Source organism: Amblyraja radiata, chromosome 36, assembly GCF_010909765.2.
Source record: "Amblyraja radiata isolate CabotCenter1 chromosome 36, sAmbRad1.1.pri, whole genome shotgun sequence".
Lineage (NCBI taxonomy): Eukaryota > Metazoa > Chordata > Chondrichthyes > Rajiformes > Rajidae > Amblyraja > Amblyraja radiata.
In genome coordinates this window covers 15,123,506-15,136,531 of record NC_045991.1, presented here as the reverse complement: position 1 = coordinate 15,136,531, position 13,026 = coordinate 15,123,506, and the positions used below count along the sequence as shown (strand labels likewise).

The 13,026-nt window shown below is 47.6% G+C and overlaps 1 protein-coding gene across 1 annotated transcript in view; it reads right to left on the bottom strand.

Moving 5' to 3' along the window:
* Window positions 1-5,021: 5,021 nt before the first annotated feature.
* LOC116966251 (E3 ubiquitin-protein ligase TRIM69-like) overlaps window positions 5,022-13,026 on the bottom strand; it is a 28,969-nt gene continuing 20,964 nt past the window's right edge. The window contains exons 3-4 of the mRNA XM_033012392.1: window positions 5,352-5,374; window positions 5,022-5,252 (exon numbers count right to left, since the gene is read on the bottom strand). Of these exons, the coding sequence (XP_032868283.1) occupies window positions 5,099-5,252; window positions 5,352-5,374 (177 nt within the window). The 3' untranslated portion in view covers window positions 5,022-5,098. The remainder of the gene's footprint in view (window positions 5,253-5,351; window positions 5,375-13,026) is intronic.

The following is a 13,026-nucleotide window of genomic DNA, read 5'->3' as shown; positions in this document are numbered from 1 at the left end:
CGCACAGAGCCCCTTGCCCAGAGGAGGGGCATCAAGTACCAGAGGACAGAGGGTTAAGGTGAAGGTGGAAAGGTTTAATAGAAACCTGAGGGTGTAACTTTGTTCACACAATGGGTGGTAGGTGTATGGAATGAGCTGCTGGAGGAGGTATATGAGGCGGGCACTATCGTAACGTTTCAGAAGCATTTAGACAGGTACATTGATAGGAAAGGTTAGAGGTATGGGGGCCAAACGCAGGCAGTACAGGTCGGTTCAAGAATCTAATGGTTGTGGGTAAGGAGCTGAGAATGGGAGCTCTAATGAACCTGTCGGTTTTGTTGAGGGCCACATAGAACCAGAACAGTTCCTTCAGCCCACATCAGACTGCAATGCCTCCTCCGTATGTGCCTCGACCACCACTCCAGCGGCGCGTTCCAGGCACCCACCACCCTGTGTGATAAAACATGCCCCGCACATCTCCTTGAAAGATCCCCTACTGTACTAAAATCTATGGCGTCCCGTCATTGACTTTTCCACGCTGGGAAAATAGCCCTGAATCATTTCAAGCCGAGAGCAACCGGGCGTGGGCAGCCGAGAACAAAGGGGGAGCCGGCGCGGGTGGCGCCTGCTGCCTGGTGCGGCGGGGCCTGGTTCGCCGCTGCGGGGAAATATAGACTGTTCCATGAACTTCTCGCAACCTAGTCGGCGCCCACTTTACCGCCCAGGTCAGATCTGTATTTTACCGGATTGCTGGCAAAAACAAGGCATTTCACTGATCCGAGGTACATTGAACAATAGAGTATGATTGTTTGAGAAAGAACTGCAGATGCTGGAAAAATCGAAGGTAGACAAAAATGCTGGAGAAACTCAGCGGGTGAGGCAGCATCTCTGGAGAGAAGGAATGGTTGACGTTTAGGGTCGAGACCCCTTCTTCATTACAGTGCCTGGCATTGAAGTGATGTTATTGTGTCTGGTATTGAAGTGATTTTATCACCATTCTTCAGACTGGTATGGGGGTGGGGGTGGGGGGGGGAAGAAGAAAGGAAGAGGCGGAGACAGTGGTATGTGTGAGAGAGCTTGGAAGGGGAGAGGCCAGCAAGGACTACCTGAAATTGGAGAAGTCAATGTTCATACCGCTGGGGTGCAAACTACGCAAGTGAAATATGCGGTGCTGCTCCTCCAATTTGCGGTGGGACTCACTCTGGCCATGGAGGAGGCGAGGTCTGTATTTTACCGGATTGCATGCAAAAGAAAATAATCCCACAGTCACGAGGTACACGTGACAATAGAGTATAATTGAATCATTGAATTCAAGTTTACACATGAGATTATTAAATAAAAATCGAGCGTATAAGAAGGAACTGCAGATAGACACAAAAAGCTGGAGTAACTCAGCGGGACAAGCTTCATCTCTGCAGAGATGGAATGGGTGACGTTTCGGGACGAGGCCCCTTCTTCATTGCAGTGTCTGGTATTGAAGTGATGTTATTGTGCAGAGTCTGAGTCCAAGCGTAGGCTTGGCGATCGTTTCGCCGACCACCTCGGCTCGGTCCGCATTAACCAACCTGACCTCCTGGTGGCTCAGCACTTCAACTCCACCTCCTATTCCGTATCCGACCTCTCTGTCCTGTGTCTCCTCCATGGCCAGAGCGAGCACCAGCGGAAATTGGAGGAGCAGCGCCTCATATTCCGCTTGGGGAGTCTGCATCCTGGGGGCATGAACATTGAATGCTCCCAATTCTGTTAGCCCTTGCTGTCTCCTCCCCTTCCTATTTCTCCCTCAGCCTTCGGGCTCCTCCTCCTCCCTTTTCCTTTCTTCTCCCAGCACCCCACCCACCATCAGAGTAAAGAAGGGTTTCGGCCCGAAACGTTGGCTATTTCCTTCGCTCATTAGAGATGCTGCTGCATCCGCTGAGTTTCTCCAGCTTTTTTGTGTACAGACAAATTACAACCTTTGCACGCGTTTTAACATTTTCCCACGAGTACTCTCTGGAACGATAGGTGATGAATGTACAGAAGTCGAAGTCACCGCATGAATAAATAACACTATTAAATGTACAGATACTGACCATGTGTGAATGAATAGCTTGCACGGTTGTTTGTTTTTTTTGTCTGTCTCTGGGTCTATAACTCAGCGGAACAGGTCAGGCATGGAAATAGCCAATGGAGAGGTTGAGAAGGAGTTTCTTCCCAGAGGCCATTCGGACTGTAAACTCCTATCTTACCAGGGACTAACTTTACTGAACGTTTTTCCTTCCAATATTTAATATGTAAAATAATATGTGTGTGTTTATGATTGTGTTTATAGTTTGTTTGGTTGTTTGTCTTTTTGCACAAAGTCCGCGAGCATTTGCCACTTTTCATTTCACTGCACATCTCTGGGTCTGTGTATGTGACGAATAAACTTGACTTGACTTGAGATCCCTGGAGAGAAGGGATGGCGCGGGCCAATCACGCGGTCAGCGGGGGGGGGGCGGGGTATCCTGGTCTGGGCCGACCAATCACGCGTCAGTGGGCGGGACATGGTGATCTGGACCGACCAATCACGCGTTAGCGGGCGGGCCATCATGATCTCAGCCGGCCAATCACGCATCCGGGGGCGGATCATAGTGATCTGGACCGACCAATCACGCTTAAGGGGGCGGGCCATCCAGATCTGGGCCGACCAATCACGCGTCATTGGGCGGGCCATCGTGATCACGGGCGACCAATCACGCGTCAGTGGGCGGGCCATCGTGATCACGGGCGACCAATCACACGTTAGTGGGCGGGCCATCGTGATCACGGGCGGCCAATCACACGTCAGTGGGCGGGTAATAGTGCTCTGGACCGGCCAAACACGCGTCAGTGGGCGGCCCGGTGACGTCAGAGAGAACAAATGATTTTGTGAATGGAGCTTTAACTGGAGCGCGCTCATGAGTGACGGCAGGTTAACGAGGCAGTGTTTACGAGGCCTGTCCCACCTGTATGCGACTGACTCCATGCGGCAGCAAAGATCCCATCTCGGAGCTATAGGATCTTTGGTGAATGTTATTTGTTTAAGAAGGAACTGCAGATGCTGGAAAATCGAAGGTAGACAAAAATGCTGGAGAAACGCAGCGGGTGCAGCAGCATCTAGGCAGCGAAGGAAATGGGCAAGGTTTCAGGCCGAAACCCTTCTTCAGACTGGTGGGGGGCGGGGAGAATAGCGGATAAAGGAGGAGGAGACAGTCAGAGGGCTGAAGGAGAGGTAGGAAGGGGAGGAGACAGCAAGGGCTAACAAAATTGGGAGAATTCAATGTGCGTGCCCCCATCAAGCAATGTTACAAATTTTTGAGATTTTTAAAATCAAGTCTGCAATTTATCCCAACAGATAAAGCAAAAAAAGAAGTTTAATTTGTCACCTAATTCACTTTCATATCTTCAGTATTAAAAAAAGTCAGGCAATTCAGGGACTATTTGGGGAATCTGGTAGGACCAAGGCAATGGGTGATTTTGTATTTCCAAGGCTGTAATTGACCATCTAAACCTGGTTTTAACTGGTATCTTTAATATCTAGGCTAGCCTAGATGGGTCCAAGGGTCCATTTAGGGTGTCTGGTAGACCCAAGGCAGTAGATAATTGTTCATTTATAGGTCATAGGTCAGCAGATAGGGTCATTTTATACCCTCCCCCTTGGTGTGATAGATCATTTAAACTTGGTTTTAGCCTCAGGGTTTCGGCCCGAAACTTTGCCTATTTCCTTCCCTCCATAGATGCTGCTGCACCCGCTGCGTTTCTCCAGCATTTTTGTGTCCCTTCGATTTTCCAGCATCTGCAGTTCCATCTTAAACACTTCTTAACCACTTACAATATTGTAGGTTTGTAAATTAATACAACATACACTTAATACCCTGATGTTGAATTTGGATAATTCGCATCACCAGTAACATTCACAAGAACTGAATAGAAAGATTTATATGAATTCTGTGCTTGGTGCTTCTAATACTTCAATTGAAATAAACCCAAATCACTTTGCACTGTATAGCATCTTTTTAAACTCCTTTTGTGTGTTCCTGTCTACAAATTGACTCCTGCATTTCAGTTGCCATTCGTGGCTGCTCTTCAAAGAGACTTATGCCCCTGTCCCACTTAGGAAACCTGAACGGAAACCTCTGGAGACTTTGCCCAAGGTTTCCGTGCGGTTCCCGGAGGTTTTTGTCAGTCTCCCTACCTGCAACCTCCGGCAACCACCTGCAACCTCCGGTATTGATATCCCTGCATGACAATAAGGTTTCGATGATCGAGCCTATATCCTTCTGCAGACTTTGACAGACTACCTTGCTATCCCCAACATTACCCATTCTCCACAAACTTAGTAGTCACACCTCCTACATTCACATCAAAGCCATGAAAACATAAAATGAACAGCAATGGTTGTTAATACCTGGAATATTTTGCCATAGGAGGTGGTGAAATCAGATGTAACCACTATATTTAAGAGGCATTGCGATTTGGCAAACGAGGTGTAGAATAAGGTACACAAAAATGTTGGAGAAACTCAGCGGGTGCAGCAGCATCTATGGAGCGAAGGAAATAGGCAACGTTTCGGGCCGAAAACCCTTCTTCAGACTAATATGGTTCTAATGTGGGCAAATGGGATTTGTGTGGCTGGGGAAAAGGGTGGACATGGAGGTGATGGGCCCAATGGCATGATTCTGTAATGTACAACCATGGCTCTCTGGCTCCAAGAGCACTGAATGACTGATTATGCACAGCCACCGGGTGTGCAATGAATTCTAAAGGTTGCCTAGTCTCAGCATGCAGTAATGTCTTCTTGTCTCTGTCCTAAATGGTGCAGCTCACATTCAGAGGGTTTCCGCTGGCTCCAGACCCCCTCAGACAGGGGAAACATCCTCCCTGCATCCAGCCCACTGAGCCGTGTAAGGACTTTGTGTTTCACTGAATTCTCCTCTAATACACCTGAACCCTCGAGTACACAGGCCTAGTCTACGCAATTTCACCCAGCACAGCAAACCCATTCTCCCAGGAACAAGGATCTATTCAAATGCAAACAATCTTTGCTTTGTCTTTGTGATACTTCCCCCCAGAGTCCATTAATACCATTAATCTTCACATATAAGTATTGCATAAAGATGTCTTAAAAAAGATCAATGGAAAAGGTATCAGTTTTACCTCGTTTGATGATATCAGATGTTTCGCTCAATGCTATGTTGTAGAAAAGGGTGCGATCATACTTTTCAATGGGCAACGCGCTATCTACCACCAACATTGGTTTGGTTTCATCAATAACCCTGCAAATATTTAACAGCTGGTTAGAAACTGAGCATTAGCTGTTTTTTTTGAGCGGTACTGTAAACACGTACATTGTTTCAGTCAAACGCATGTCCTACCTGCTCTTGCGACCAGCTTCCTCCTGAAATAAATAAAAACACAAATCTCAATAGACTGAGATGGATCGTCATGATTCCGACGGCGGGTATTTCACTAGATTGCTACAAAATACCCTCTGAGAATTCCCAACGCTTTGTCGCTGTCACACAGACAGTAAGTGGATATTGTCGTAGAGACATCGAACACGGGGGAGAGAGTATTAGGAATGTCGATGAAAATAACTGCGAGTATGCAACTTACGAGTAAGACCGGGCAGGTCATGGGATTTTATCTGGAGGAGGGAGGACAAAATGGAGATACAAGGGAAAGAGAGTAAAAGAAAAGAGAAGGTACCAGAATTAACGGGGCAGAACGCCCAGGAAGGGATAGGGGAATAAAGCCAAGTGAAATGGGCATCAATGTGAATGGTGCGGGGAGTAATGGATTAAAAGTTTTATCTATGACAAGGACGCTGCTGACAACCTTCTACCGCTGCACCACAGAGCATATTAACGTATGGCATCTCTATGTGGTATCTCAGCTGCACGGAGGCGGAGAGGAGCGTCTTCCACAGAGTGCAGAAGATTATTGGGACACTGCTACCAGCCTTGGAGGGCATCTACCACACACGGTGCTTCAGGAAGGCCGTCAGCATCCATAAAGACTCCTCACACTGCTGTAATGGACTGTTCGAACTACTTCTCTCCGGCAAACGTTACAAGGCCTTCTACGCCCGAACCTCTAGACTCAGGAACAGCTTCATTCCCAGAGCTATAGCGACTCTGAACCAGCCCTGCTGAGTGCCCCCCATCCCCCCTGGACTGTCTCCCTCGGATGGTCACGTCGCACAGACACATCTGCACTTTGGTCTGTTTGAACTGTTTTGACTATTTTCTATTCTTTTACAAACCATGTTCTCGGGATATCTAAATTGTATTAGTTATTCAAGTTATGACATCGGATGGAAGCTGCATACCAAATCTAGTTGTGCTTATGTGCAATGATAATAAAATATATTATTATTATTATTATTATTATTATGAATGCACGAAGTATAAGAAATAAAGTGGATGAGCTTGAGGCTCAGTTAGAAATTTGTTGTGGGAATTACAGAGACATGGCTGCACGAGGACCAGGGCTGGGAATTGAATATTCAAGAGTTTACGTCCTTTCGAAAAGACAGACAGGTGGGCAGATGGGGTGGGGTAGCTCTGTTGGCGAGGAATGAAATTCAGTCCCCAGCACGGAGTGATATGGAATCAGGAGATGTATAGTCAGTATGGATAGAACTGAAGAATTGTAAAGGTAAAAAGACCCTAATGGGACTTATATACAGTCACCCAAATAGTAGCCTGGATATAGGGTGCAAGATGAATCAAGAGTTAAAATTGGTCGCAAAATGTCCCAAAGCTAATGCTACGGTTGTTATGGGAGATTTCAACATAGAAACATAGAAAATAGGTGCAGGAGTAGGCCATTCGGCCCTTCGAGCCTGCACTGCCATTTGATATGATCATGGCTGATCATCCAACTCAGTATCCCATCCCTGCCTTCTCTCCATACCCCCCGATCCCTTTAGCCACAAGGGCCACATCTAACTCCCTCTTAAATATAGCCAATGAACTGGCCTCAACTCCCTTCTGTCGCAGAGAATTCCACAGATTCACCACTCTCTGTGTAAAAAATGATTTCCTCATCTCGGTCCTAAAAGTCTTCCCTCTTATCCTTAATCTGTGACCCCTAGTTCTGGACTTCACCAACATCGGGAATAATCTTCCTGCATCTAGCCTGTCCAACCCCTTAAGAATTTTGTACGTTTCTATAAGATCCCCCCTCAGTCTTCTGAATTCCAACGTGTACAAGCCGAGTCTATCCAGTCTTTCCTCATATGAAAGTCCTGCCATCCCAGGAATCAGTCTGGTGAACCTTTTCTGTACTCCCTCTATGGCAAGAATAATAATAATAATAATAATACATTTTATTTGTATAGCGCTTTTCAAGGACTCAAAGTCGCTTTACATGGTGAGTCAAGAACAAAACAAAATAGAGCAGTAAGACAGAGATGCAAAGGGGAGGAGGACATGGGACTAAGGGTATACAGAGGTGAAGAGATGGGTCTTGAGGCGGGACTGGAAGAGGGTGAGGGACTCAGAAGTTCGGATCAATTGTGGGAGGGAGTTCCAGAGCCTGGGAGCCGCCCTGGAGAAGGCTCTGTCTCCAAAAGTGCAGAGGTTGGATTTCAGAATGGAGAGGAGACCGGCTGAAATGGATCTGAGGGACCGTGAGGGTTGGTAGGGGGAGAGGAGGTCAGTGAGATAAGGGGGGGGCAAGTGGTTGAGGGCTTTGTAGGTGAGGACCAGGATTTTGTAGATGATCTGGTGGGAAATGGGAAGCCAGTGAAGTTCTTTAAGGACTGGGGTGATGTGCTGCCAGGATTTGGTGTGGGTAATGAGTCGGGCGGCTGCATTCTGGACCAGTTGGAGTCGGTTGATGTTGCTGGAATTAATGCCAAAGAGAAGAGAGTTACAGTAGTCCAGTCGGGAGGAGATGAAGGCATGGATGAGTCTTTCAGCAGCGGGGGGTGTGAGAGAGGGTCTGATTTTGGCGATGTTCAGGAGGTGAAAGAAGGAGGTTTTGACAACATGGCGGATGTGAGGCTCAAGGGAGAGGGTTGAGTCAAAGATCACACCAAGGTTGCGGGCCTGAGGAGATGGGGAGACAGTGGTGCCGTCAATAGTGAGAATGGGTTTGTTGTTAATTTTGGTAAGTGTTGATTTGGAGCCAATGGGGAGAAATTCTGTTTTGTTACTGTTTAATTTAAGGAATGTCTTTCCTCAGATTAGGAGACCAAAACTATACACAATACTCCAGGTGTGGTCTCACCAAGACCCTGTACAACAGCAGTAGAACCTCCCTGCTCTGATACTCAAATCCTTTTGATATGAATGCTAACATACCATTTGCTTTCTACACTGCCTGCTGCACCTGCATTCCTACTTCCTACTGCCGTGGTAATCTGGCGCGCCGATCTCTACAAAGCTGAGGCCACGCGCCAACTCTCGGACACATCCTCCTACTTACCCTTGGACAATGACCCCACTGACGAGCACCAGGCCACCATTTCTAGCACCATCACCGACTTCATCAATTCCCACGCCCTACCTGACCAAGCCTCCAACCTCATCGTTCCCCAGCCCCGCACGGCCCGTTTTTACCTTCTCCCCAAAATCCACAAACCCGGCTCTCCCGGCAGACCCATTATCTCTGCGTGTTCGTGCCCCACCGAACTCATCTCCACATACCTTGACTCCATCCTATCCCCCTTGGTCAAATCCCTCCCCACCTATGTTCTAGACACCTCAGACACTCTCCGCCGCCTCCACGCATTCCACTCTCTGGGCCCTCACCCCCTCATCTTCACCATGGATGTCCGGTCACTCTACACCTCCATCCCCCACCAAGATGGCCTCGGAGCCCTCCGGTTCTTCCTCGACCAGAGGAGCAACCTATACCCAGCCACTGACACTCTCAACAACTTTACATTTGACTCCTCCCATTTCCTCCAAACACAAGGCGTAGCTATGGGCACACGCATGGGCCCCAGCTACGCCTGCCTCTTTGTCGGGTACGTTGAACAATCCTTGTTCGAGACGTACCAGGGCCCCATCCCCGACCTCTACCTCCGTTACATTGACGACTGCTTTGGTGCCACCTCCTGCACCTACAAACAACTGACTGACTTCATCCACTTCACCACCAACTTCCATCCGGCACTCCAATACACCTGGACGATTTCCGACACTTCCCTACCATTCCTTGACCTCACCATCTCCATCACAGGGGACAGACTCCTGACCGACATACATTACAAACCCACTGACTCACATGGCTATCTGGACTACACGTCTTCCCACCCTGCCCCCTGTAAAGACTCCATCCCCTACTCCCAATTCCTCCGCCTACGCCGCATCTGTTCCCAGGATGAGACATTCCATACCAGGGCATCGGAAATGTCCTCGTTCTTCAGGGAACGGGGATTCCCCTCCGCCACTATAGATGAGGCTCACACCAGGGTCTCATCCATACCCCGTAACACTGCTCTCTCTCCCCATCCCCGCACACGCAACAAGGGCAGAGTCCCTCTGGTCCTCACCTTTCACCCCACCAGCCGGCAAATACAACACATAATCCTCCACCATTTCCGCCACCTCCAACGTGACCCCACCACTCGCCACATCTTCCCATCTCCCCCCATGTCTGCCTTCCGCAAAGACCGCTCCCTCCGCAACTCCCTCGTCAATTCTTCCCTTCCCTCCCGCACCACACCCTCCCCGGGCACTTTCCGTTGCAACCGCAAGAAATGCAACACCTGTCCCTTCACCTCCCCCCTCGACTCCATTCAAGGTCCCAAGCAGTCGTTCCAGGTGCGACAAAGGTTCACCTGTATCTCCTCCAACCTCATCTACTGCATCCGCTGCTCTAGATGTCAGCTGATTTACATCGGTGAGACCAAGCGTAGGTTGGGCGATCGTTTCGCCGAACACCTCCGCTCAGTCCGCAATAACCTCCCGGTGGCTCAGCACTTCAACTCCCCCTCCCATTCCCAATCCGACCTCTCTGTCCTGGGTCTCCACCATTGCCAGAGTGAGCAACAGCGGAAATTGGAGGAACAGCACCTCATATTCCGTCTGGGGACCTTGCGTCCTTATGGCATTAACATTGAATTCTCCCAATTTGGCTAGCCCTTGCTGTCTCCTCCCCTTCCTTAACCCTCTAGCTGTCTCCTCCCACCCTCCCATCCGCCCGCCCTCGGGCTCCTCCTCCTCCTCCCCTTTTCCTTTCTTTCCCCCCCCACCCCCCATCAGTCTGAAGAAGGGTTTCGGCCCGAAACGTCGCCTATTTCCTTCGCTCCATAGATGCTGCTGCACCCGCTGAGTTTCCCCAGCAATTTTGTGTACCTTCCTACTTTCAATGACTGGTGTACCATGTCACCCAGGTCTCGTTGCATCTCCCCTTTTCCTAATCAGCCACCATTCAGTCTACTTTCCTGTTTTTGCCACCAAAGTGGAAAACCTCACATTTATCCACATTATACTGCATCTGCCATGCCTTTGCCCACTCACCCAACCTATCCAAGTCACCTTGCAGCCTCCTAGCATCCTCCTCACAGCTAACACTGCCCCCCAGCTTCGTGTCATCCGCAAACTTGGAGATGTTGCATTCAATTCCCTCATCCAGATCATTAATATATATTGTAAATAGCTGGGGTCCCAGCACTGAGCCTTGCGGTACACCACTAGTCACTGCCTGCCATTCTGAAAAGGACCCGTTTACTCCTACTCTTTGCTTCCTGTCTGCCAGCCAGTTCTCTATCCACATCAATACTGAACCCCCAATACCATGTGCTTTAAGTTTGTATACTAATCTCTTATGTGGGACCTTGTCGAAAGCCTTCTGAAAGTCCAGATATAACACATCCACTGGTTCTCCCTTATCCACTCTACTAGTTACATCCTTGAAAAATTCTATAAGATTCGTCAGACATGATTTACCTTTCATAAATCCATGCTGACTTTGTCCAATGAACTCACCACTTTCCAAATGTGCTGCTATCCCATCTTTAATAACTGACTCCAGAATTTTCCCCACCACCGACGTTAGACTAACTGGTCTGTAATTCCACGTTTTCTCTCTCCCTCCCTTTTTAAAAAGTGGGGTTACATTAGCTACCCTCCAATCCTCAGGAACTACTCCAGAATCTAAAGAGTTTTGAAAAATTATCACTAATGCATCCACTATTTCTGCGGCTACTTCCTTAAGTACTCTGGGATGCAACTTATCCGGCCCTGGGGATTTATCGGCCTTTAATCCATTCAATTTACCTAACACCACTTCCCGGCTAACCTGGATTTCACTCAGTTCCTCCATCTCATTTAACCCCCGGTCCCTTGCTATTTCCGGCAGATTATTTATGTCTTCCTTAGTGAAGACAGAACCAAAGTAATTATTCAATTGGTCTGCCATGTCCTTGTTCCCCATGATCAATTTGCCTGTTTCTGACTGCAAGGGACCTACATTTGTTTTAACTAATCTTTTCCTCTTGACATATCTATAAAAACTTTTGCAGTCAGTTTTTATGTTCCCTGCCAGTTTTCTTTCATAATCTATTTTCCCTTTCCTAATTTGTCTTTTGTCCTCCTCTGCTGGACTCTGAATTTCTCCCGGTCCTCTGGCAGGCTGCTTGTTCTGTCTAATTTGTAGGCTTCCTCTTTTGTTTTGATACTATCCCTGTTTCCCTTGTTATCCACAGATGCACTACCTTCCCGGATTTATTCTTTTGCCAAACTGGGATGAACACTTGTTGTAGTTCATCCATGCAGTTTTTAAATGCCTTCCATTGCATATCCACCGTCAACCCTTTAAGAATCATTGGCCAGTCTATCTTGGCCAATTCACGTCTCATACCCTCAAAGTCACATTTCTTTAAGTTCAGGACCCTTGTTTCTGAATTAACAATGTCACTCTCCATCCTAATGAAGAACTCAACCATATTATGGTCACTCTTGCCCAACATGCAGGTAGATTGGGAAAATCAGGTTGGTGCTGGACCCCAAGAAAGGGAGTTTGTGGAGTACCTCCGTCATGGATTCCTAAAGCATCTTGTACTGGAGCCTGCTAGGGAGAAGGCAATTCTGGATTTAGTATTGTGTAATGAACTGGATTTGATAAGGGAACTCGAGGTAAAGGAGCCATTAGGAGATAATGACCATAATATGATAAGTTTTCATCTACAATTTGAGAATGAGAAGGGAATATCGGAAGTGTCAGTATTACAGTTGAACAAAGGGGACCATGGAGCCAAGAGGGAGGAGCTGGCCAAAGTTGACTGGCAAGATACCCCAGCAGGGATGACAGTGGAACAACAATGGCAGGTGTTTCTGGTAATAATACAGAAGGTGCAGGATCAGTTCAGTCCAAAGAGGAAGAAAGATTCCAATGGGAGTAAGGGGCGACCATGGCTGACAAGGGAAGACCAGGACAGTATAAAAATAAAAGAGAAGTATAACGTAACAAAGATGAGCGGGAAGCCTGAGTGAGGATTGGGAAAATTTTAAAGGGCAACAAAAGATAACTAAAAAGGTAATACAGGGGGGGAGGGGGGGGGGAAGATAAGGTACAAAGGTAAGCTAGCCAAGAACACAGACTGTAACAGGTGAATTTATTATAGGGAACAAAGAAATGGCAGATGAGTTGAACAGGTACTTTGGATCTGTCTTCAAGTTCAAGTTCAAGTGAGTTTATTGTCATGTGTCCCTAATTCTTGCTTTGCTTAAGCACACAGAACACAGTAGGCATTTACTACAAAACAGATAAGTGTGTCCATACACCATAATGTACATATATACACACATGAATAAATAAACTGATAACGTGCAAATAACAGAAAGTGGTTATTAATAATCAGAGTTTTGTCCGAGCCAGGTTTAATAGCCTGATGGCTGTGGGGAAGTAGCTATTCCTGAACCTGGTTGTTGCAGTCTTCAGGCTCCTGTACCTTCTACCTGAAGGAAGACACATACAATCTCCCTGATGTACTAGTGGCCAGAGGACCTAGGGTGACAGAGGAACTGAAGGAAATTCACATTGGGCAGGAAATGGTGTTGGGTAGACTGATGGGACTGAAGGCTGATAAAT